Source organism: Dromiciops gliroides, chromosome 1, assembly GCF_019393635.1.
Source record: "Dromiciops gliroides isolate mDroGli1 chromosome 1, mDroGli1.pri, whole genome shotgun sequence".
Lineage (NCBI taxonomy): Eukaryota > Metazoa > Chordata > Mammalia > Microbiotheria > Microbiotheriidae > Dromiciops > Dromiciops gliroides.
Window position 1 is genome coordinate 386,300,427 of NC_057861.1, and position 25,315 is coordinate 386,325,741.

Here is a 25,315-nt window from a genome sequence, read left to right on the forward strand (position 1 = left end):
CACTGGCCTTGGATTCAGGAGTACCGGAGTTAAAATCCAGCCTCAAACACATGACACTTAACTAGCTGTGTGACCCTGGGCAAGTCACTTAACCCTCATTGCCCTGCAAAAATTAAAAAACAAACAAACAAACAAAGTTAATGAAGTAGCTTGAGTACATCACCATGACTGTGTCTAGTGCCCTGTGATCCAAGAAGAGAGAGAATGCTTTCCTTGGGAAAGGGAACTGGTATAGGGTAGTACAAAAAGTGCTAGTCAGAAGACCTGGGTATAAGTTGTGGCCCATAAACTTCCTGCATGACCTTGGGCAAGTCAGTTTCCTCATCTGTGAAATTGGGATCAATCAACAATATAAACAAGCATTCATTAAACTCCTACCAAACACGGTGTGAGAAATACAAAGAAAAGCAAAAATTTTAAAATAACCCTTGCCCTAAGGAGCTTGCATGGGTTTATATGTCCTATAAAAAAGGGCTGGTGAGGGCCAAATTGGTGAGAATTAGCTTCAGAATAAGACTTTTGAGTTTCTTGGAGTGTTTCTGATATAATTCTCCAATACGTCCTTCCCTCATTTTCCACATTCTCCCTCCCCAGCCCAGTCACATCAAATGGATGATAGGATTTCCAAACCCACAAATGACTCACTGCATGTTGCAGAATGCAATCTAACTGGCAAATGTATTCCTCAGGAGAGTGAGATTCTGTATAAAGCATGTCCTCCTTGGACCTATCCAAGGAGCTTCAGCATCAGGGAACCCAAAGAACCTCAGTATAAGATGGTTTCACCTGTCAGGTGATCCCAACGTCTAGTGTCTGAGGATAACATTATGGCACCGGGGCATAGTCAATTTGATTCATTAGAGTTGTTTCTTAGGGGTCTTGGTCAATGATGATTCTTAGCAGGGACCTAGCTCACATCAACAAATTAGAAACAATTCAGGTACATAACCAATAGCTCACAGTGCACTTTATTTTTCTTGTTTCACAATAATAACTGGACAGACACAACAAATTTAATGGCAATGTGATTCCCCCTCCCCCCCCAAACAACTAACATAAAAACAATGCCATTGTATTTAATGGTAGCAAACTGGAAAACTACTTTACTTTCACATACATATATATCCAAGGTACTGCGTAAACAAAATTTGCTTTATGTACAATTATGCTGGTGATAATGAAAACTCAATTCCCAAGTTAAAAACAGAAAACTTAGAGGAGTTCCTGGGAGGTAAAAGTCAAAACATTCAGCATAAAGTTGAATTATATAAAGTTTAATTTAAGGTGGGGGAAGAGTCCAAGCAGATAGTATTTCGATATTTTGAAGGCTTCAAAAAATTGTAATGAATGCAGCTGTTTAGGTTCCCCAAAGGAAATCAGACCAGCTACAACCACTTCACAATGCTAACCTGGCCAATATAAATGAAGATTGTATTACATTCCATCAAGCAAACTAGCTATAAACTTTTTCCCAAGGAAAAAATGGAAATGCATAGAGTTAATGCCCACTTGCATTGGAGTCAACTTGTAGTAACACAGCCTTAAGAATCACTGCCATAATAGCTCTATCATCTATCTACAAGGTCACAACCCTTGTACCTTGATACAAGTGACTAGGATACCCAGTTTCTGTCTCAGCCTTTGATGTCATTAATGTGCTGGGTATTACATACAGAGATGGCATGTTTTACCTACCAGCAGCAGAAGAGACACTTTTGAGTTATTTTTCTGAGAGCTATGATGAATTTCTGCTGAACCATCCACAATGTCCAATTCCCATTGTGACAGGGGAGACTTGCTTTTAAGTGCCTATACATTGAGTGAACATGAAAGAGAGGACCAGATCACATAAAAGGATACTTCTGTCTTGCATACCTAACTGACTGGTATCATCATTTACTCCGTTTAATGAGAAAGAATCATGATTTACATTGTCATCCTTATCATCATGCTCTATAAAAGCAAATAAGGGGAAAAAATGTCCCTACTATAAGGTAGGCTGTGTCATTGATTATCCTACTGGTTGAAACAAACAACTGTTTAAATACCTACCACACGCACCTGCAATGCAAATTTACATCCAGTGGTAATTTCTAAGGGAGTTTTGTGTGTGTGTGTGTTGTTGTTTTTTATCATCAAGACTATCATACTGAAATGAACTTCCAATTCCACTGCCAGTTGAGCTGTATATGAGAGTGGCAAAATGCTCTTAGATGCTACACATTCACTTATCACATTGGATCATTATTATGTGATATTATTTTTTAGTACTAGTAAAGGTTCTATTTCAATTTTTCCATATTTAGTTTCCAGTAAATTAGTCAGGTCTGCTTATTCTGTAAATCATCTGTTAAAACTAATTTGATCAGGGAGCAGCTAGGTGGCACAGTGGATGAAGCACCGGGTCTGGATTCAGGAGGACCTGAGTTCAAATTCAGCCTCAGAAACTTGACACTTACTAGCTGTGTGACCCTGGGCAAGTCACTTAACCCTCATTGCCCTGCAAAAAACAAACAAAAAAAAACCAAACCAAACCAAAAACAAACAAAAACTAATTTGATCTCAATAAATGTTGATATGTTACTGTTAATCCCCCCCCCGTGCATTATTACAATAAAAACTCCTAAATACATATGCAATTCAAAGTAACAAGAATCATCTGATTGGACTCTACATGGACTTGTATTTGAGATCTGTGCGTTGGGGAGGGGAGTGGTTGTTGGGTTGTTTTTTTTTTTTTACATGGGCAATTACATTCATCTCCTGTTGCCTAAGACACCAAAAGATAAAATTGGAATCAGAGCTTCAACTCTGTTCCCTAATATCCTTAGAACCATTTACTTTCCAAAGGCTTTCCTCTGTTTTTCACTGGGCCCATGTAAATCATTCAATGTTAAGTGATAAGAAAGAGTAACCACAGGCACAACCTTGAAAGGACTGAACAGGTTAAATCAGGATTTAAGGTGGAGGTTTTTAATTGTTTGCTTCAAGGCAAATTAAGCATTACTAGACTCTTGAAAATTTAGTCAGTCCTGGATGTCGTATTGCTGGGAGGGCCCTGATCCTTCCCTTTTAAACATGATTCTTAATCCCTTTTGATTTTATTATCATTGCACCTACTAAGGGGAAGAGAGGAAATGTTCAATAAATGCTTGATGATTGACTGTGTGATTAAAAACCATTTCTAAATCAGTGGGCATGTCTGAAACTTACAAAGTGAAATAGAGATTTGAGAGCAAGCTCTTGTTTTATGTTTGGGTTCCACCCCCACCCCCCCCACTCCCAGAATTTTCTGAGTACTTGCTACATTTCTGAACTTTACTTTCCACAAAAAGAGTCTAAAAATAATTTCTGCCCTTTATGAATATTTTGGCTGGTACAACTTGGTTGACTAACCAACACAGCGTTTTTCTTCCTCTATGCTAAAGGTTCTTTAATGTAGAAGTGGTCCTTTTCTACATGAAAGATTTTCAAAGCCTTTAGGAAATAAGGGTTTATTTATTCATGAAGACAGTGGAGTGCTCTTTCCCTCATAGCTTTTTCTTAATGCCAATGGTCCCAGTTGAAATGTGTATCTTTTATATCTCTGTCCTAGACAATATGTGAATCACTTTTTGTCAAGGATGGAAGAATGGCTATTAGCCAACATTTAGTGTGAGGGGTGTGTGTGTGTGTGGTGTGTGTGAGGTATGTATGTGTTTCACATAAAAATTAGGTGTAAATGATTCAGTGAGGGTATGCCCAAAGGAATAGAAATAGAGAACAATACGCTAGTAAAGAAGAGGGAGAAAAAGATTTGATTAGTTCAGACTTTTATATACATTCATCATTTCTAGTATGTTTAACAATAAGAAATACATTATCAACTAGTCTCTGAGCAAGTGCAGGCATGGCAATACTGTACAATTCTAGAGTCAGGTGGCAAAAGTTTTCTGTGGGGAATACCAGAAAACAAGAACCCCAACAGCAAGAAACAAACAAACAAACTTCAACCACCATGACTTTTTTTTAATATATATATATACATATATATATACACTTTACTAATATACTGGGAAGCCCAGGTTTTTTTAAAAAAAGAACAATAACAATAACAACCACAAAGACAATCAGACACTAATCAGACTTTATCTTTTAAATGTCCATAAGGTACTTCATATTACTTCTATAAAGCAGCTTGGAGAATCTTGACACTTGGAGTGAAATATAAAACCAACTCCATGCAGGTGATCTTGTTGGCATAGCAGCACAGGGCTTTCGGTTCAATATTTGCCACTTTTGATAATGTAAACCTTTCACAAAATAATAAAACATTTCAAAATTGAAACCAAAAAATTAATTCATCTTCTTTACTGATTTGGTTCTGAATAGTGACTTTTAAGTCATGCCATTTTCCACTCTACAAGTCTATTCTGTTCCAAGTGTGAACCCATAAGTGCTACTAACTCTCAAGAAAAATGGCCCATTTAAATCAGCTCCCATGGCTTTACTTGGTACCTGGATTGAAATGGGCCATTTTGATGTAACTTTGTAAAAGTCAAACACTTCCAGGGCCAGATTCTTAATTGCTATAAGGCCCTAGAAAATCTCTATCCTTGATTTTCATCCAAATGGACCCCATGGTTATAGCTAAATGTGCATGTTATCTCAAATAACAAGTTATTAAATGAGTTATTAAACTCGGAATTGCCCAGGTCAAGTAAAGCTGCAAGGAACAAGGTCCGGGGGAACCACAGAAAATGTTGTTTTGCTTTGTTTCAACATTTCTGTTTCAAAGCAAAGGTACATAACATTACATGTTGAGATGAATGCCCATAAAAGCTACATTTCTCTCTTCTTCAGCAGTCCAAGGTCCAAAGGCTACAGGAAGTGCTGTTAAGAGTTTCTGGAGAGTCAAAATACAAAACTTCAAATGGAAAATCCTCATCCTTGCTAACAGATAGTGTAGAGGCCATAACTAAATAAAACATTTTAAAATGCTGAGATGCACTATCTTTAAAAAAGCAGCTTTGAAAACACAACTACAGCATTAAACATTGAACAAAATAAATTCCATAGTTAATACAGATAAATGGTATATAATGCCATAATGCCTCAAATGTATTTCAGGTACATCACAGAGTGAAATCTAAACGAAAAACAAATTCTTCTCTAGTTTATTAGCTGGAGGTCAGATCTCTTTTGAGATTCCTCTATCGTTTTAACCACCATTTTTTTCCCTTCTCTTTTCCTTGCTCCCAGGATGTGCAGATAATCTCCACATTCCATACCTGGAACTTTTCCCTCCCCCTTCCAGGTTTTCAAATAAGAACAAATAATAATAATGATGAGCTAATGAGTTTTACCATCAAATTCCATAGGCATAAGTCAGTTAGTCCACAACACTCCTTTTGACATTTCTCTTCTTTATTAAAACCTGCCTTTAAACCACATGGATATGTCAGAGGCTCAGTCCCCAAAAATGGGCATGTTGCTTGGACAGTATTTGGTACAGTTTATTGTTCCTCATCTGTCTGCCTTGTTTGAGATACATTTACAATCTGGATGAAAAAAGGAAGCAAAGCTTTCCATTCTTTACCACATTTATATTCTCTCTCTCTCTCTCTCTCTCTCTCTCTCTCTCTCTCTCTCTCTCTCTTTCTCTCTCTCTCTCTCCCCTCCCCAACACAAAGGCAGAAGGGGTCTTCTTTGTGCCTCCTCCTGGACTGAAGCTGTTTTCTGAAGTTGTTGAGATGATCTGGGTGGCGACCTTGTGAGCTTTTTCTTCTTCAGCTGCAATCTTAAGGAATGACCAACGTGGGGGGAAAAAAGGTTTTTGTCCCAAAGCTCCACTTTAAATTGGAAAAATGAGCCTAAATTGATTTCATTATCTACAATTTGATAAACAGGCCCTAGCAGAGCCCCACTTACAGTTCTTTCTTGAATGGAAAAAAACCCGTTTCTTTTACTTGCCAATGGAATTCAAAACTTTTCTAACTTCCAAAGATTCAGAGACCACACTGCACTGTTTAAAAACCCTCATGGAGGCCAGTGCCTGCATGGGCTCGGTTCCAGGAATGAGCCCACTTAGTTGGGACACAAGACAGGCCTGAAAGCTGCAGTCTTACCCTGGAGAAACAGGCACTTATGGTGTCCTGATGTTTCTGTGTGAGTAGCTCAAAAAAACCCCAAAACAAAACCCCCAAACACCCTGATGCTGAAGAAATCACTGACGCTGATTTCTTGACGTTCCAAAGGAGCCAGTTTCCGACTCAGATAGGGAGTATTTGGACAGATGTATCTCTGAGTATCTGAACAGACAAATCAGTGTTTAAGGTATTGGACGGTATTGTCTTAATTGTTAAAAGGCTGTCTCGGCACAATTGGTAGCTTAAAAAAATACTTTCATATATGGTTTAAGATTCTATTTCCCATAGCTGTCCTGGGGAGGTGGAGGAAGGGTGAAGAATCTTAATGGATCACAAGTCTGCCCCAAAGTATCCTTTTTTTCTTCTTCAGATGGTGTGTGCACCATGAAAATCATATGCAAAGTGTCTGTTTTTTTTCCAGAAGGAAATAATTCGACTTCCATTTGGGGCAAATAAATGCACATAAAATGCACCCACCTCCCTAACCTCAAGCAGCCTAAAAAAGCGCTTCCCCAACAGTAAGGTCCTTTGTCGGTTTTGTTTGTTCTTCGGAGATTGAGTCAGTCCAGCCAACTCGGTCTAAAACAAATCAGCGTTTATAGGCACAGGAGATTCTGTGTGGAGCCGTAGTAAGTGTTACTTTGTTGTAAGCGGCAGAGTTTCTGAAGACAGGAGGTTAAATGTAAATGTCTTAAATAAATAATTTTTTTAATAATGTAAAAATAAATGATATTTCCCTTTGGCAGTAAATAGCTGATTTAATATTTTGCCCAGAAGTTTTCTCCAATGTTTTCCTTTTTCCTTTTTTTTTTTAAAGAGAGACCACGCCCAAATTTCATTACATATCACTGAAAAAATGCATACTATTTCTACAGTTTAGTGAGCCTTTTGCATATCTATCCACCGCATATTTGCTGATTCATTTGTGTCCCAGGTAGGCACCAAGAGTGATGCAAGCTCCCACCAGAGCCAGGCTCAGGAGAGTCTTCAGAGACAGCCAGGAGAAATCGAACAAAGGCCTCATGCTGTTGCCGTACAATTCCACAAAGGCATCCTGGAGAAGAAAAAAAGAAAAAGCAGAATGTCAGTAGGAATTATGTTCCACCAATTCAAAGAATCACAGAATCTTGGAGTGGGAAGCAACCTTCTATCTGCACCTGTCCAAGAGTAGCCCCTACAGCAACCCCAACAAGAAGTCATCCACTTGAAAATGAGGGGGAAGGGGCAGCTAGGTGGTGCAGTAGATCCCTGGATTCAGGAGGACCTGAGTTCAAATATGACCTCAGACCCTTGACACCCTGGGCAAGTCACTTAACCCCAATTGCCTCACCAAAAAATTAATAAATAAATAAAAACTTAAAAAATGAGGGGGAACCCTCTGCTTCCCAAAGTGCTCAATTTTGTTTGGGGACAGCTTTAAGTGTTAGGAAGTTTTATTACGTGAAAGTCATAATTTGCATCTTTTCAAAACCTACTCACTACTCCTAATTCTTTCCTCTGGTACTGAGTTGAACAAGCTTAATCCCTCTTCCATATGAAAACCCTTCCCTTAGATGTTTTTTCTTGGGGGCTAAATGCCCCCAGTTCCATGGACCAATCAGATAAGGGCCATTTCTTTTGAATCCCTCAGTGCCCCTTGGGTAAGTGATTTAGGGCCCACTGTGCCCAAAGGAGTTGAATATGATACAATGACATCCAAGGCTATGTGAAACTGAAGATTCCAGTTAGACCCGGTCGAAGGTGGTACCTACAGAGTAACCACATGGAGGGGAAGAGTGGTTTTTGTAACATGTGACAGAACTTTCCTTGAGAAGGACAGTGAAAGATTCCATTTTCGTTTGTCCAAGTGTTGGTGCCATAGCTTTCTGCCCTGAACTCATGGGGAAGTTTATAAAACATCTGACACTATGTAGCTGCTGGAATGAAAACACATTGGAGGCTGGGGAAAAAAAATGAAAAGCTTCCATCTTTCAGGTCTTTTGGACCTAGGTTTTGATGGTATGTTCTGTGACCATGGGCAAATTATGTGCATTTGACCTCCCTGATTCTGAATCTGCTCATCTGTAAAATGGGAGGCAGCTAGATGGTTCAGTGTAAAGAGCCCTGGGCTTGGAGTCAGGAAGACCTGAATTGCAATCTGATCTGACACTAACTGTATGACCATGGGCCAGTCACTTAACTGTTTGCCTCAGTTTCCTAATCTGTAAAATGATCTGGAGAAGGAAATGGCAAACCACTTCAGTATCTTTGCTAAGAAAACCCCATGGATAGTATGGTGTACAGGGTCACGAAGAGTCAGAGAGAACTGAACAACAACAAAAACATGGGATAATAATATAACCTACATCATAGCACTGTTGTGACAAAGGACTTTGTAAACCTTAAAACACTATAGAATATGAGTTCTTTTTTAAATTCATCTAAGAGTTGAGTCATGGATGAATGTTCTGTTAAGTTTCTTCCGGCTTTAGCATAGGATGTCCAATGCTTTCCATTTGGAATATTTGCACTTAAAACACTTAGCAGCAGCAGCAGAAGGAGCAGCAGCAACACTAGCACTGACATGTTTGTTTATTTGGGTATTAAAAGGAAAAGGAAGGCGAAGGACCAAGTTGTTTCCAACAGATTTTAAATGAAAACCTAACATTTCGTGACGGGTGAAAGTAACAAGTTGTTAATTGAGACATCATTATGTGACACACTCTTATGAAAATCACGGGGAAAGTTGCACTTTGGATTCTAAATAGTGGACTTAATATTGCCAGGCTTGTGAGCGGGGGAACTAAGCTTCCTCTCCTAAATTCAGTCCTTGACTTCAGTACCGACTTGACTCTAAGACCTTGGGCCAGCCTTTTAATCTCTTCTGTTCCAAGTTAACTGTATAAATTGTAACAGCCTCTAGTAAGCACAGAGGGACCTTGATGACAATTTTGAGATACATTGTTAGTAGATGTCCTTCAGATAAAAAATGGCTCAATTTGCTGCACTATCATTAGGTAGGGCTAGAGGGATAGGGAAATTTACCCAGATTCACCTAGCTAGACATGGCAGTACAACACATGCCCACTACTGACCTGTACAGTACTTTGTAGTTCCACAATCCCGTTTGTACATTTCCTGTATGCATCAAATTGTGTTTCAAGGAGCAGCAATAGATGCCACGACTCATCTATACTCTCTCACCTGGTCAGCCAGCAAGAATTGGTCTCCCCCCCATAGTACAAAGTCAAGCTATGTGGACCAATAGATGAGTAATGAACAAAGACATGATTAGACTAATCCTGATGAGAATCTAACCTGACTGAACTAATCGGCCACAAGCAATTGGTTGCTGCTTCAGCCTTCCAATTAGGTAAAGTTGCATTTTTGCCACAAGAGGGAGCAAGGACTCCCTCTAACCTTTTCATATAACCCTTTCATAAAGTTGCCTCTTAGAAAGACAATATTCTTAAGAGAAATATGTATTTAAGATATATGGTTTTCTAGGATGATTGTTTGGAATGGATCTGTGGGTTACTTTTATTGCCTCTAGTGAAATTATCTGAATATTTGAAAGGGCAAGTATCCCTTCTTTCTATTTGTACTGGGCTTGACAGTTTTCAACTGAGTTGTCACCAAACATGACCTCATATGATCCTCATGACAGCCTTGTGAGGCTGGGTGCAGATATTATCATCCTTATTTACTGATAAGGGCACTGAAGTTCAGAGAAGTTCTAAGCCTTGCCCATGGTGTTAGAGCCAGGTCTTGAACTCAGATGTTCTATCTAATGTTCTTTCTACTATACTTTGTTGCCTCCCACAAAGGACAGAGTTGGGTGACTTATGAATGGATAGAATACCTGTAAGGAGGGAGAGCCTCAGGATCCCACAGAAATGTCTTCAAGTTCTGGATAGCTCTATCTTCTCTAACACAATCACAGAGGGAGCCTACAAGAGAAAACTCTGGAGGAAGTCCAGGTTTTCCGGCAGCCATGGGATTGCTGTGTTGTATTGAGTATTGATTGAAATGAAGTGGGCCATTGGCTAGGGCTTGTAAATCATGGAATCTCAGAGTTGGAAGGCAGCTGAGATGGAGGTGCAGAGGAAAAAGGTCTTGGCTTTGGACTCAGAGAACTGGAATTTGAATTCCAGCCCCACATTTGATCATTTCTCCTCTCTGGGCCACAGTTTCTTTCTCTGTAAAATGTTGAACCAAATGACTTCTATGGTGCATTTAAATTTGAACTCTATGATTCTATGATCTTATGTCACTTAAGACAACCCAAATAATACTGTTATACTTAAATTTGAAAGAAAAACAATGGTATTTGCTGCGATGAAATTGAACATAGACTGGACGCAGTCATCACTTAGTCCCTTTATGCTCTTGGAAGGGAACAAGGGTAAGGGTGGGGATAATATGAGGGAAGTCCCACCAATGTCATCACTTCCTCTCTTGGAAGGGTACCCTGTGTCATGGGCTATAGGAGTTCCACCTGCACTTCTCCACCCCATCTCTGCCTCTGGGGCTCTGCCTCGGTAATTCCCCCAACTACCTCCTCCCTACCCTACCACATTCTAAACACAGTCATAAATTACAGTCTAACCCTATTCATATTCTAGATACTAATTTTCTTTCTAATATGAGTTATCAATAAAAATTCTGCTTCGGTATTGAATGAAATCACACTGATGCAATGCAACAACAGATTATTTTAAGAGGATTTTTGTTGTCCTGAAGATGGTCAGTAGCTGACAACTATATCACATTCATAAAATGTCTAAGTCACATGTTTTTGCTGAAGATGAAAAATGCCAATATAAGATGCTCAGCTAAAAATACTGAGACTTCCTAAGGAATTTATAGTGGTGTGACCTTGGAGAAGTCACAGCCTCACTGGACCTGGGTTTTTGCTTCTTGAAAAATGAAGAGGCTAGACTAGATCATCTCTAAGGTCCATAACAAACCATGATTACAATATCACAGTAAACCAAGCTTAGGTTCAGTGACTTCCTATTAGCCTGTAGATGCAAGTTTTGGTTTGAATGTTCTAAGAGGACATGTTCAGAGTGATTTGGTTTTTTGTTTTTTGTTTTCTTTTTCAAACATCCTGATTAGGCCTATAGCTAAAGTGTGTTTGAACAGCCTGTCAATAATTATTTAAATTTCCATGCTATTAAAAATAAATTTTTTTGCCTATTCCATGTATTTTTCTCCCATTTATTTAGAATTTTATTTTTTCCCAAATTACATGTAAAAACAATTTATTCCATGTATTAAAAGCAGTGGAGGAGGGAAGACACTGAATATATTTTTTATGAAATTCTGAGAAAAACCATCAAAAAGGGCATTATGCCACTTTCTCATGCTTTTCATGTTAGGACTTGTACTTCTTTCTGATTCTGAGGTGAGATTTCCCCATATTTAATGGTGTATTTAATGGGTATATCATCAGCTAATCAACTACTGTCTCAGCACAGTATCTAATTCATTGACACCTCCTTCTTCCACAGACTTTGGATTGTGGAACAGCTCTGCCAAAAGCAGGAATTCAGCTCCTTTTTTTTTCTTTTTTTCTGGTGTTATGGACCTCATAGGCTGGTGAAGCCTATAGAACCCTTTTCTGAAAAATGTTTCTAAATGCATAAAATAAAATACATAGGAAATCAATTATATTGAAATCTTGTTATCAAAATATTAAACAAGTTAATGGGCCCCGGATTAAAGAAATCCTGGACCAACACCATTAAATTGGTATTGCAAACTAAAGTGAGCTCCCTCTGGCCAACCCAGGCATCCTCCCACAGTGCCCTTGAACAATAATACAGATGAAAAGATTTTGCTAAAAAATATTCTGAAAATCATCACATGCATATAATAATCAGCCCATAATTGCATTAAAACAAGGGTTTTCCTCCTTCCCCAGCAGTAGTGACAAAGTATGTCGGCCATAGGATCAGAGGACCTGTGTAGAAGAGGCTGGGCATGGGGATCGGGGAGTGTGATTTTACTGGGCCTGTCACCTATACCCAGGGTGTTAACCTACTCTCCCATGAACACACTTTAAAGTTTAACCTGAATTATGAACATTTTCTCCACCATTTTCTAAAATCTAGACAATCACCAAAACAATAAATCAAGCACTGGTTTGTAGCGATTTCAGATTTCCAAGGTATAATGTTCATACTGAAAATATAACAATCTGTCAGTACGTGCTATCAGCACCCCCCAAATACACAATAACTCCCATCTCTAATGGTAAATTGGCAAAGGAACCTCATATCATAGTGGAACTTTAGCATAAAGCTTTTTCGTTTAGCCTTGTTAAATTTTATCTTTTATGAAAACCATAAAGTCATATTAAAATGTCAGCTTAAAAAATATATACATACATGTGTGTGTGTGTGTGTATATATATATATATATATATATATATATATATTCATATATATACACACGAATGTTCAGGCCCTTCCAACATCAAAGCCTTAGGGCATATGCAAGCGAGCCAAAAGAAACGAGGCTATACCAAAAGGTTTATCAGCAACTGTTAGCTAAAAGACATTAAATGAGCTGATGATTTCATTACCTTTTGGTGTACTTCACATGGGATTCTGTACTTATGGGAATGTTGTTGTTTTGTCCTTCCTTCTCGAAGAGGACCATGACATCAGCGTGATGTAATGACCTTGCACTGAATTGGAATGAAGTAAGACAGGGCTGTGCAAGGTCACCAACCTCACTCTCTCCTTCAGAGCCATTTGGGTCCAGTGGCAAGATATATATCTTATATCAGGATGATTGGAGATGGGCCCAGATGTTTAAGGCAATGGAGGTTAAGTGACTTGCCCAGGGTCACACAGCTAGTAAGTGTCTGAGGTGAGATTTGAACTTAGGTCCTCTTGACTCCAGGGCTAGTACTCTATCCATTGTGTCACCTAGCTGCCCCACTTAAGAGAATAAAAGTGCAGCAGATAAAGAAGTGAGCTGGGATACTTACGGTTTGACCCTAAACAGGTCACTTAAACACCATCTCAGTTTCCTCATCTGTCAAATGGGTATTATAATAACACCTATCTCTCAGGGTTGTTATGAGAATAAAATGACTTAATAATTGTAAAGTGCTTTGCAAACCTTAAAGCTTTATATAAATGCTAGCTAATATTATGGGAAGGGATGGAATAGAGTTTAGATCTAGACCTTTAACCTGGAAGTATCTTAAAGAGCTCACCTGAACTAGTTCTGCCTCCCAGCCCTTCTACATAGGTGGCATATCATTATCTTCCTTTTAAGAGGAAGGTAATAAGTATTTATGAAATACCTATGTGTCTGGATTTACACGTTATTTCATTTGATCCTTGTAACAACTCTGAGGTAGATATGATATGATCTTCACCTTACAACTGAAGAAACTGAGGCAGAAGTTAAGTAACTTGCCTAGGGTCATACAACTACTAAATATCTGATCTAAGGGTGATATAATTGTGCTTCATAAAGTTAAGCCACTTGCCTGAGGACATGCTGATGATAAAAGGCAGAGGGAGGGATTAGTACCCTGCTCTTCTGCCTTCTATTCTGTTATAAGCAAGTGTACTCAATCAAAGGGTACATTTCTCTTAATCTAGAACCTTAATAAGGGGGTAAATCTGGTGCTAATTTTCCAAGATAAAGTCTTTCTCATTTTTTAGGATTCCTTTCTAAATGTCCATCAAAGTAGCACTGTTACAGCTGCTGGGAAGTCCTATGTCCTAAACAAGACTATTTAGGGCATGCATTGTTGGAGAGAATGGATGAATGAATGCCCTACTATGTGCCAACCACTGTGAAGAAAGAAAATCACAGAATGTCAGAGCTAGAAGAGACTTCAGAAACCATTTAGTTCATTCTGCACATAACTCAGACTCTTGCTTGAAGTACTCCTGTGAACGGAAGCCCGTTAATTCCCAATACACTCTTGAACAGCTCTATCTATTAGGAAGATTTTTCTTCCATCAGGTTTAAATCTACCCTCTGTACCTGTTACACCCAATGTTCCTGTTTCTGCTCCTTGGGGGCCAACCAGTACAAATCTTCTCTCACAGAACAGTCTTTTAAATGTTTGAAGAAAGAGAACTGGCATGTCCTCCCTAAGTCATCACCTAGTTATTTTTTTAATTAAATTTTTATTCAATTATCAGGTACCTATTTTTCTCTCTCCTCTCTCCTTCACCCTCCACTGGGAAGAAAAGGAAAGAAAAACAAAAGCCTTGTAACAAATATGCATCAAACAAAGCATATTTCCATATTGGCTATGTCTGAATATGTGTCTAGACCATCACCTCTCTGTTAAGAGGATGCTCAGTTCTTTCAGTCTTCATAAAGCATATGGTCTCTACACTTATCACTATTCTGGGTGTCCTTTTTTGAACACACTCAGGCTTGTAGATGTCTTTCCTAAAGTGGGCCCAGAACCAAACACAGCACATTCGATGTGAACAGAGCACAAAGAATTCTTGCTTTTTTATTATTCTGGACACTATGCTGAATGCAATATAGAAGGGCATGAACTTTTTGTCTACCATGACCCCCTGATGACTCATACTGTGCCCATAGCCAGCTAAATTCTCAGATCCTTTTCCTATGGCCGCCCCCACCATACCTCCCCAATTCTGTATTTATGAAATTGATTTGTTAAACTTTTGTGTAACTTTTCACCTTTCCCTTCAAAATTTTATTTTTGTTCTTCTCATTGGGTCATAGAATTCGAGCTGGAAAGACTTCAGAAGCCAGCCAGACCAGCCTTCTCCTTTTACAGATGAGACCCAGAGAGGTTAGGTGAATTGCCCAAAGTCACATAGGTAGCAGATCTGAGTTCTGAGCCAAAGTCTTATGATTAATTCAGTTCATTGTTCTGGCCTGTCAAGATCTTTTTTGAAATAATCAACATGTTAGGTATCCTTCCTAGCTTTGTGTCATTTGAAAATTGGACAAGCTTGCCTCCTTTTAAATCACGGATGAAAATGATGAATGGCACCAGGTCAAGAGATGCCTGAGATATTTTACTGGAGATCTTCCAGATTGGCATCTCCCATTTAATGACTATGATCAGTTCTGGTCATTCAATCAGCTCCTAATTTATTTAATTGTACTTTCATCTAGTTCTCCATCCTTCCATTTTGTCCACAAGGATAACATGTAAGATTTTGTCAAATGCTAGGATAAAATCTAAGTATCCTTTGTCTGCGCTTCCCTGGTCTGCCAGTCTAATAACCCAATAAAAAAGGGAAATGAGGTTTGCTTGGCATGAATGTTCTTGGTTAAGTCATGCTTGCTTTTAGTGGTCACTATTTCCCTTTCTAAGGGCTCACAAGTTGTCCCCTTAACAATGTGTTCTAGAATTTTGCCAGGAATAGAAGTCAAGTTCACTGACTGATAGTTTTGCAGAATGCACCCCTGTTTCCTTGTTGAAAATCAGGATGTTTGCTGTCCATCATGCTTGGATACTTCTCCTATTTCCCAAGATCTTTATACATCAGCAGCAATGACTTGGCAAGCACACCTATCAGTTTTTTCAGAAGCCTTGGGCAAAATTAATCTGGGCTTGGGGAATTTAACTCACTGAGGGCAAGCCCACGATGTTTTCCTTCTTAAAGATCTTGTGTTCTTATTCATTTTTCATTCACGAAATTTTTATTTCACTTTTTCCAGGCCAAAGATAATTTTCCTTAGATGAAAAAATGGAGACTTTTTTCACTTTTAATGACAATATCATCACATCTACTCCCAGCAGGAATATTATCTATGATTTGACTCTCATCTTGCTCCCAAAAGAGTTAAAAAAAACCCCACAAAACCTTTTTGCTGTTCTTAATTATCTCATTAGGGCTACTGGTCCCAGTCTTAAAGTGCCATGATACTCTTTTGAAGAGTTACTTACCCTAATACTTACCCTGGCTTCCATTTTTTAAATTAGAATCTGAACTGACCAATGAGTTCATTGATCATACATAGTCATATTGATTTCATTAGACAATTGTTCTTGTTGTTAAATCATTCAGTCATGTCCGACCCTTTGTGACCCCATATGGGGTTTTCTTAGCAAAGATACTGGCTTGGTTTGCCATTTCCTTCTCTGGTGGATTAAGGTAAACACTTGAACTCAGGTCTTTCTGCCTCCAGGCCCAGAGCTCAATCCTCGGAACCACCTTGCTGTTCATTAGACAATAGCTACGTTGATTTCATTAGACAGATCCCTCTTTTTCTCCTCAAAATAAAATAATTTCTCCTTTTGTCTGTGAAACAGTCAATTAAAATTTATTAAGCGCTAATGTTGCATTGGGCACTGTGCGAATCTCCAGGGATACAAAAAAGTATAAAAGTCAGTCCTTGCTCTCAAGCAGCTCACAATCTAATGGGGAGACAACACATAAGCAACTATGTACAAACAAGCTATTGACAAGATAAAGTGGAGATAATCAATAGGGGGAAGACACTAGAATTAAGGGGGGATTCCTGTAGATTATAGCACTGTAGCTGGAACTTGAAGGAAAGCAGGAAAGCCAGGAGGAGGAGATGAGGAGAGAGAGCATTCCAGGTCTGAGGGACAATCAGTGACAATGGCCAGAGTTGGAAGATGAAGCATCTTGTGGAAGGAACATCAATGAGGTCAGTGTCACAGATCACAGGGTATATGTGTATGTGTGTGTGTGTGGGGAAGCTGTAAGATAAAAGAGGACTTGAAAGGAGGTGGTAGTGAGTTATGAAGGTTATGAAGGTCTTTGAACATCAGATGATTTTTATATTTGATCATGGAGGTGATAGGGAACCCCTGGAGTGTGCTGAACATATGTGTATGTGGGGGTTGGGGGGGTGTAAAATGGTCAAACCTGAGCTTTAGGAAGATCAGTTTGACATCTGAGTGGAGGATGGACTGGAATGGAGAGAGACTTACTAAAACCTTCTAATTCCTCTTTGGTCAACCTCCCCTGAAGCAGATTTGGCCACTAGAATCTACCAGGTTTTTTTTTTTCGACCTCTTAAAATTTGCTTTATTTCAAATGCACAGCAGACTATGCCCAGCTTTACTCCCTTCTTCTATTTTGAATATCTCTATCATGAGGCAATGGTCATTTAACTCCCAAAGTTTCTGTCATTTTGACTTCAGCAACCAGTTCCTCTTTATTGGTCAGAATCAAGTCCAGAATAGTAGTTCCTTTTGTCATTTCCTCTACCTTTTAAAGGATGAACTCATCATTAAGGCAAATCAGAATTTCTCAGCTGATCTTCTTTGGCAGAGAATAAGGAAAGAGAGATTTGGAGAGAGAAAGAGATTTGGGGAGAGAGACAGAGACAGAGAGAGAAAGAGAGAGACAGAGAGAGCCAGAGAGAGCCAGAGAAAGCTCCTACAAATGTGTCCCATCAGAACTATATCATCTTCTATTCAAGGTCTGTGATCTGTTTCCAGAATTTTTCTTATCTAATTCCTCCTTCTGTCTCGGTGGTCTGTAGTATACCCCTACAACAACATTCTGTTTTTCCCTCTACTGATCTTTAATTCAAATCTTTTCCTCTGTTCCTCCCCCTACTTGCCACTTTCTTGCCACTTTCTTCTCCTCTGCTAAGCATATTTTCTTAATATTCAATGAGACTACTTTTATCTAGTATATTCCTTTTGAATAAAGTATGCCCTTCTAGAGCCATATTCTAGTAGAAAGTCCTATCTTCAGTGCTACCTATGAAATTAAATCTACTTCCTTGTATTTCTCTTTTACCCTCTTTATTTCCTATCCTTTGAGCAGAGGCCAGAGAAGAAACTTCCTCCCTCCTATTCCCATGGCAATGAATAGAGGCATACAACTACTGACCTACAGTTTTTATGGTACATAAGAAAGCATAACATGCCATGACCAGGAAAGGAGGCAAGCACTATTCGTGCCATAGAAACAAAAGTTCCATAAACCCTGATCCAAGTTGCATCAAATTAACTTGTGAAAAAGGGAGAAGCAGCTCTGGTACAGTTCTGAGTGGGTGGTGGGCAGAGCAACATGAGGAAGTAAAGACTTCCTTTTTATACCTGAATAAAGCAGCTGGTGAGGAAGTGACTTTATTTCCCTCGTTATCATTGGTTTGACAGGATATCCTCTTCAGCCACATTGTGTTGAATGAAGGGCTGAGGGTTCCTTGTGCTGAATTAGTAATGCTTTTCGCTATTTTGTCCTCATCCTGACTCTTCTCCTCATCCCCCCCTACTGACAGTACACCAAAAATACTGATTCCATGATTGGGGTAGGGGAGGAAATGCAGAGAAAGGGGAAGGAGAAGGCGGTTGGGGGTTGGAGTTGGGGGAGGGGGTCAGAAAGCATCCCAAATGCCTCACAAAAAGGCTGAAGGACATGCAGCTGATTAGCCTGTACATTAGGGGAGAATCAAGCCAAGAGTTAGAAATTACATGACTTTGCATTCTTCCAGGATCTGAACACTAGGGCTGCTCATATGCTTTCTCTATGAATGGTGGTTGATTTTAGAGATGCTTTGGGGGCAGAAAGGGAAAGGGATAAGATGAGTTACAGGCCAGTGATAGAAAATGGAAATCCTATGTCATCTGGCCTGGAACTAGGAGATAAAAGAAAAAGAACAAAACTCAGACTTCTATTGCAGTTCACCCACCACGGTTTTGGTGTATTTAGTTATACACAAACACTGGGTAAGTATGAAAATAGGGTCTAAATCTATCAAAGCATGGGCTTAATGTTGGAAAGGCTCAACATTTAAAGGACAATGGAGCAGCTAGGTGGCGCAGTGGATAAAGCACCGACCCTGGATTCAGGAGTACCTGAGTTCAAATCCGGCCTCAGACACTTTACACTTACTAGCTGTGTGACCCTGGGCAAGTCACTTAACCCCAACTGCCTCACACAAAAAAGCTATTCTTTTCAAACCAAACAAACACTTAAAGGACAAACTGTTGTGTTTGCTTTAGCTGCATGAAGTTCTAATAAAGTGCTGAAAAGGAGCCTTGTCCTTCAAAAAGTCTGCAGCATCAGGATGGTTCAGAGGATTCTCTACTATGTCAATATATGAAGGAAGACTTTGGGCCACATAGTACTGGTTATATCTCTCAGTATCAAAGGAATTGTTAAGTACAACTACTAGGGTCAACCACCAAGCCCGTAGCAGATTTGCAAACCACTGGGGTAAGGGAGGAGTAACTAGATGGATGATATGTTATCAGGTCTCTTCATGACTGCTAAGTTTTTCAGAATGAACATGGAAGAATATATAAGAATCTAGCGGGCTTTTATTATGCTAGACATTAAAGAGATTTGCAAAATTATGGAAAATCATATCATTTTTCTCACTAAATTTTTTGTTTTAGAAAACATATTTCATAGAAATGTAGGATAATATGTAATAGGTTTATTATTGTTATTTAAATGAATTAATAAAGAAATATTTTTCAAATTTATCCATTTAAATTTCTAATACAATATATACCAAAAGATATGACCTTTATGAACAAAAGCACTTTTGGGTCCTCAATACTTTTTAAGGGTATATAGAGGTCCTGGTACTGGAAAATTTGAGAACCACTGGTCTAGAATTATAAATCTAAACCATAGATCTAAAGCTAGAAGAGACAGTAGAGGTCATCTATTCTAATTCCCTAATTTTACATATGAAAGCAGATGAAGTGGTTTACTCAAGGTCACACAGAAGCAGGATTCTATCTCAGGCCCTATGATGCCAATTTTGAGCATTCTTTCCTCTGTGTCATACAGCTTTCCTGTCTTAGAAGATGATATGACATGGAGAAACATTTCAATCCCATGTCTCTCAGAGGCTATTCCTACTTTTCCACAATTTCCTAGTGATTTGGAGATGCAAGAATGGATGAGATTGTCCCTGGTTTCTAGCATCTTCAATCACTATTAATGAAAATAACAAAAATGATGCCAACAACTCATGTGGGGATGTTTCTCCAGTGAGCCAAAAGCCCTTCAGAAACAGGAATTCATTTCCACTGTAAAATACCTGTGAGGTATGTGAGGACTAGTCCTCTTGTCCACATGTTACAGTCATCATCCAAATGAAGGCATAGAAAGGCTGAGTGACTTCCCCATGAACCTAATGAGGGAACTGAGCATGACTCAATGGTTGGGCTAAAGTTCCAGCCCAGCCTTTCTGTGCCTTACCAGAGGTCTCTGGCAGTAAGGTTCCTCCACTCCTCTGGTTATTCTTCTTTCCTTCTTTACAGACCATGTGCTACTCAAAGTCATTGAATGGTATGGCATCCAGCCATTTCTGGGGCTATGAATGTCCTTTATTCAATGGGGGAACATTGCTTCTATTTTTAAAGACCTCTTTCTGAACAGGAAAATAGTTATGGATTTGAATTATTTAGAGGGGCCTTTCTTATTTATATTAAATTATCCTAACGAATGGTAAATACACAGCCTTGAACTAGGATTTGAAGGCTTCCTCCCTAGGTAACACCTGCCAGAGCTTGTGTTCTGCTGACAGAGCCTTAAAGAATTCAGAGGTACCTCCAGCCCATGATGAGGTGTTGAAATAGGACTTGAATGGAGGAATGATCACTGATAATATCTGGTGTTTTAAGGATAACCAAATTTTTCCTTGGAGCAGCCTTGAAATGTAGGTAGTACCAAGTATCGAGATCTCCATTTTACAAATGAAGAGACCAAAGTTCAACAGAGTTCTAAGTAGCTAGAGTCACATACTAGAAAGAGTAACTGCGCTAGAAATGACGGTAATGACAGCTAACATTTATGTGGTATATTTCATTTGCTAAGCATTTTACATTTAGCCATACTGATTTGCTTACTATTCCTCTCATAAGATTCCGTGGTCCATCTCTATGCTATTGCCGTCTTTCTCCTATGTCTAGAATGTTGTCCCTCATCTCTAGCCCTTGGAATTCTTGGGTCCTTCGATACTTAGTTCATGCACCACCATGTGCTTATTATGCTTGTCCCTCCAGCTTGTTAGTGACTTCCTCTCCAAGGTTACCCAGTTAACTGCTTTAAGTGTGTTTTATATTTATATACCACCCATGAGCATGTAGTCTTCCTCATTAGAGTGTAAGCTCCTTGAGGGCAGGGGCTATCTTATTCTTGTCCTTGTACCCCCAGTGATTTGTATAGTGCCTGGTGCATAGTAGGTTCTTAAGGAATGATTTTTGATTCATTGAATCATGCCTATCTGACATTTTGTAAAAGCACTATTTGACCCATTACTCTCAGACACAAAGTCTGTATAGTAGAATGAGTTGCTTTTGCTTAAAGGATCTTGGGATCATTATCACTTACCTTTTAAAGATAGAGAAATTGATGATGTAACATTGTATAGTAGAAAGAGCACTGCACTGAGTCAGAATGGGCCCAAGTCCTGTTGGTTGAAAGCTCCTAGGTGAGCCAAGTCACCTTACCTCTGTATGTTAGTCTCTGGATCTATGTAATGAGGAACTTAAATTCCCTTTAAATTCCCTGTTCCAAATTATCAAGGGACTTAGCAAAACTGTAGTTTGCCTCTGGGGATGCTCTTTGCTAGTGGGTTTCAATGCCATCTAGCCAATGTAGGATTGAATGGGAGTGAAATATGGCTGCTTTGACCATGCGAAATCACTTACCCTCCCTGAGATCATGTTTCCTCATTTGTAAAGTTGAGATCATGGGAGTCCTTACTTCACAGGGTTTTGAAGATCAAATGAGATAGTGAATACAGAAAGCTTTGTAAACCTTAAAGCTCTATATAAATGACAGATATTATTATTAATATTATCATGAAGCCCACCTGTGTGACCTCAAGCAAATCCCTTACATTTCTTAGCTTTAATTTCTCTATTTATAAAATGAGGGAGTTTGATTAATATGGGTTCTTAACATGGAGAATGTAGACCCATTGGTGATCTGTGGATAAATTTTAGGGGTTTGTAAATTTGTAGGGGGAAAGGGTAATCTTTACATCAATGTAATTGGTTTCCTGTACTTTGTTTTATGCATTTAAAAATATTCTGAGAAAAAGTTCATAGGCATCACCACACTGCCAAAGGGATACATGACATCAAAAAAGATTAAGAATACATTGACTAGGGGAACTCTGGGGTCCCTTACATCCCTAAATTTATAAACCTCACTTTAATTTTGAGGAGTACATGATTACAATTTCTGAATCTTCTATTTCGTAGCCAGTGGTTTAGTATGCACCAGTATATCACCAAAACCCTCACACTAAGCTGATCTTTACTGTGAAATCAAATCTTCTTTAACCCAAATAGGGTTATTCCTGTTCCCTTCCCTTCCCTTCCTTCTTAACTCATATATCTTCTTAAATCATCTTGAATTGGAACCCAGATCTTTATATAATTATAATTTGAGTCCTTGCCTGTGGCAACCAATTTCCTATAGTTCCTCGCTTCTGTATATACAAATATGTTCTCTTTACTTTATTTTATCCTTTCTTTTCATAAATAATTTTCAGAGGCTGACTCTACCTCTTTTTCCTTTTTTGTCATAAGATCCAGTTGAATATAATTTATAGGACTACAGAAAATCAAGAGCTGGAAGGGACTTCCCACCTAAAGCTGGAAACTCCTTTTATCACACACTTGATGAGTGGTTTTTCATTTGCTTCTGTAATACCTCCAGTAACAGTGAACTCACTATCTGTCCAAGTAGAATATTCCACTTCTCAGCAGCTCTAATTCTCAAGTTCTTCCTTATATTGAGTTGAAATGGACCCCTTGATATTTCCACCCATCAGTCCTAGTGAGGCCCTCTGGAGACAAGCAGAACAAGTCCAAGTTAGGAGTTTATTCAGAATGAAAAAAGAGTAAGAAGCATGAACTTTCTCTACGTATGTGACAGGGTAGGGTTCCCTCTTACCTGACATGAGTTGAGGATCCGAGAAATATTTAGAAAATGTCTGGCAGGTATTATATCATGAAATCTCTGAGCAGCACAGCCTTTTGTCTGACTCTATAGATATTGCAGTGTTTCTATATGAACAGATCTTCCTATTGAAATCCACCACCACATTGATTTGCTCTCTGGTGCCTGGGGGAATGTCTCTCTATGTTGCCAGAGGAGATGGATAATTTTTAGCACTAGAAGTAGGTCCTCAAACCTTCAGAGCAGGGACACCTGCATGAGTTTGCTGTCCTGCCTTATTGTACTACAACTGCTGCAAGAGTTAATTCATTAAAATATGCCAAAAATGGGAACTGAAAGCAGATGCTTGTTTAAGTCTTCTGCAGCTTGGCTTAATGGCTGTCATCGGCAGGCCATGGCTGGGGGGGGGTGGGGCGGGCAGGCCATGGTTTGGGGATGGAGGTTGGTTCTTCATTTATTAAATATGCAGAACTTGAAGTGGGGGTTGGGGGGGGATGAAGGTTTGATTTTCCCTTGTTTAAATCACCAAGTGCTGATTGAGGTTGGTGGGCGGAAAGGACAAAGAACATGTATTTTCTAATAGGAATTTGCTGAAAGTGGCCTCATAACTGGGGGGGGGGAGGTCAGGTAGGAAAGGAGGAGGATGTCAGAATGAAAAGAGCAAAATAGAACTAGTTTGAGCAGGCTATACCCTCAGCTGAACAGCACACGCTCCCCGTCATGCCTCTGCTGCCTCTTATTTTTTAAGGCTGATTAGGAAATAGCCTTTCAGCCATCTCCTCTTAAAATACAACATTGCCCTGGTTCCAAATGGCTTTGCCTTGCCTGACCTACCCCTCATCCTTAAGCAACAGCTGTCTAGGCCTCGATTGGCTCTCCAATGGTGCTAGCACAGCTGCTCTTGGCCTAGTATAACGACTGTGACAAACTTTGTTTAAAGTTCATGCCATTTGACTAACATGTGTGTACACATGTAGGTATAATCCAGATATAAGGACACATGTAAATAACATGTATATCTTATATGTGTATTTATGTCAATTTTATGGGGTTTTTTAGAGAGGTAGTGTGAAGAGAGAGAGAGAAAGAGAGAGAGAGAGAGAGAGAGAGAGAGAGAGAGAGAGAGATGTGTTTGCCCCTTGTTTCTTCCTCCAAGTTTCTTTGACCTTTTTGATCATTCTGTGAGGACCAGAAATACCAATAGTGCACTCCTTGAGGAGAAAAGGATCTTAGCAACACAATTAATCAAATTATCATAAAAAGCAACGAACAATTACATACCTGGTGGCCTAGGCCAGGGGTTAGGGGATGGAAGTTGGGGAATGGGAAGGGATGGGGACTAAACTCTCCCCAAATGTTCTAAATTGGTGTTTTAGGAAAATCTGCTTTCATTTTGCAGTCTATGATTTACTTCAGTTCACCTGGAAAGACTCAACATGAGTAAAAACAGATGCACTTCAAGCAACGCTGCCTGGTTTTTTGACAACCCTCTTCCTTCCCCATCAGAAAAAAAAAAAAAAGATGACAAAGAAGAAAATCCCCCTATGACATGGGAAGACTATAGAGTCCTCTGTGAACAGGAAAGCACAAAATCTTCATCAATGACAGCAGCTGCTGGGGACAGTGCAAAAAACCCAGGGCAAGGTCAGTTCAACGGTTCATAGATTCAGACTTTATTAACACATGGATGGAGAGCCCTGATTTGGCCTCTCATTTGAATAGATATTTGCTGTCAATGACCTATGATGGTTAGTGCTCTTACTGCCAGCACAATAAATCCAAGCTGTGAAAAAAACAACAAGATCCCCAAAAGAAACTGTAGATGAATCTCAAAGAATAAAAGGCTACAATATCCTCCAGCAGGCAAATCTCCAGTGGGGCAGCTGGCAGAAGACATGGTAAAAGGGCTTCCTCTTGCAATAAAACAAGCCGGCCCTCAGAGTAAACACGTTCAGAAAACCCATATGTGCTTATGACCTGAGGAAGGCCAGGCTGCGATTTAGGCAAAAGCCTTTAAAATGACTGGGGTGTGTGTGTTGGGGTGCGGGGGGGAGGGTTGTGCTTCTCATAGCTGAACTCTTAAGGATAACAGCAAAGGTATCACCTATTCCCAATTCAATGGCAGATGCTCAATTTATGATTTTATGATTGGATTTGAGATAGAGTTTAAACCACCCATCTATTTGCAGCCACGGTCTGCAAATGGGCAGTGTGTAAAGTTTGGCAGAGAACAAGTAAGTAGGGTAAGAGCTGGAGCTGACCTGAGATTTAGAAGTCTCATCCCTTCCTAGCTGTGACATCTTAGACCAAAGTCATTTT

General features: G+C 39.3%; 1 protein-coding gene across 2 annotated transcripts in view; it reads right to left on the minus strand.

Annotated features, from left to right (window-relative positions):
* Nucleotides 1–967: 967 nt before the first annotated feature.
* BCL2 (BCL2 apoptosis regulator) overlaps nucleotides 968–25,315 on the minus strand; it is a 234,639-nt gene continuing 210,291 nt past the window's right edge. For both annotated transcript variants that reach the window (XM_043977400.1, XM_043977399.1), the window contains one exon: nucleotides 968–7,182. In XM_043977400.1, the coding sequence (XP_043833335.1) occupies nucleotides 7,048–7,182 (135 nt within the window). In that variant the 3' untranslated portion in view covers nucleotides 968–7,047. The remainder of the gene's footprint in view (nucleotides 7,183–25,315) is intronic.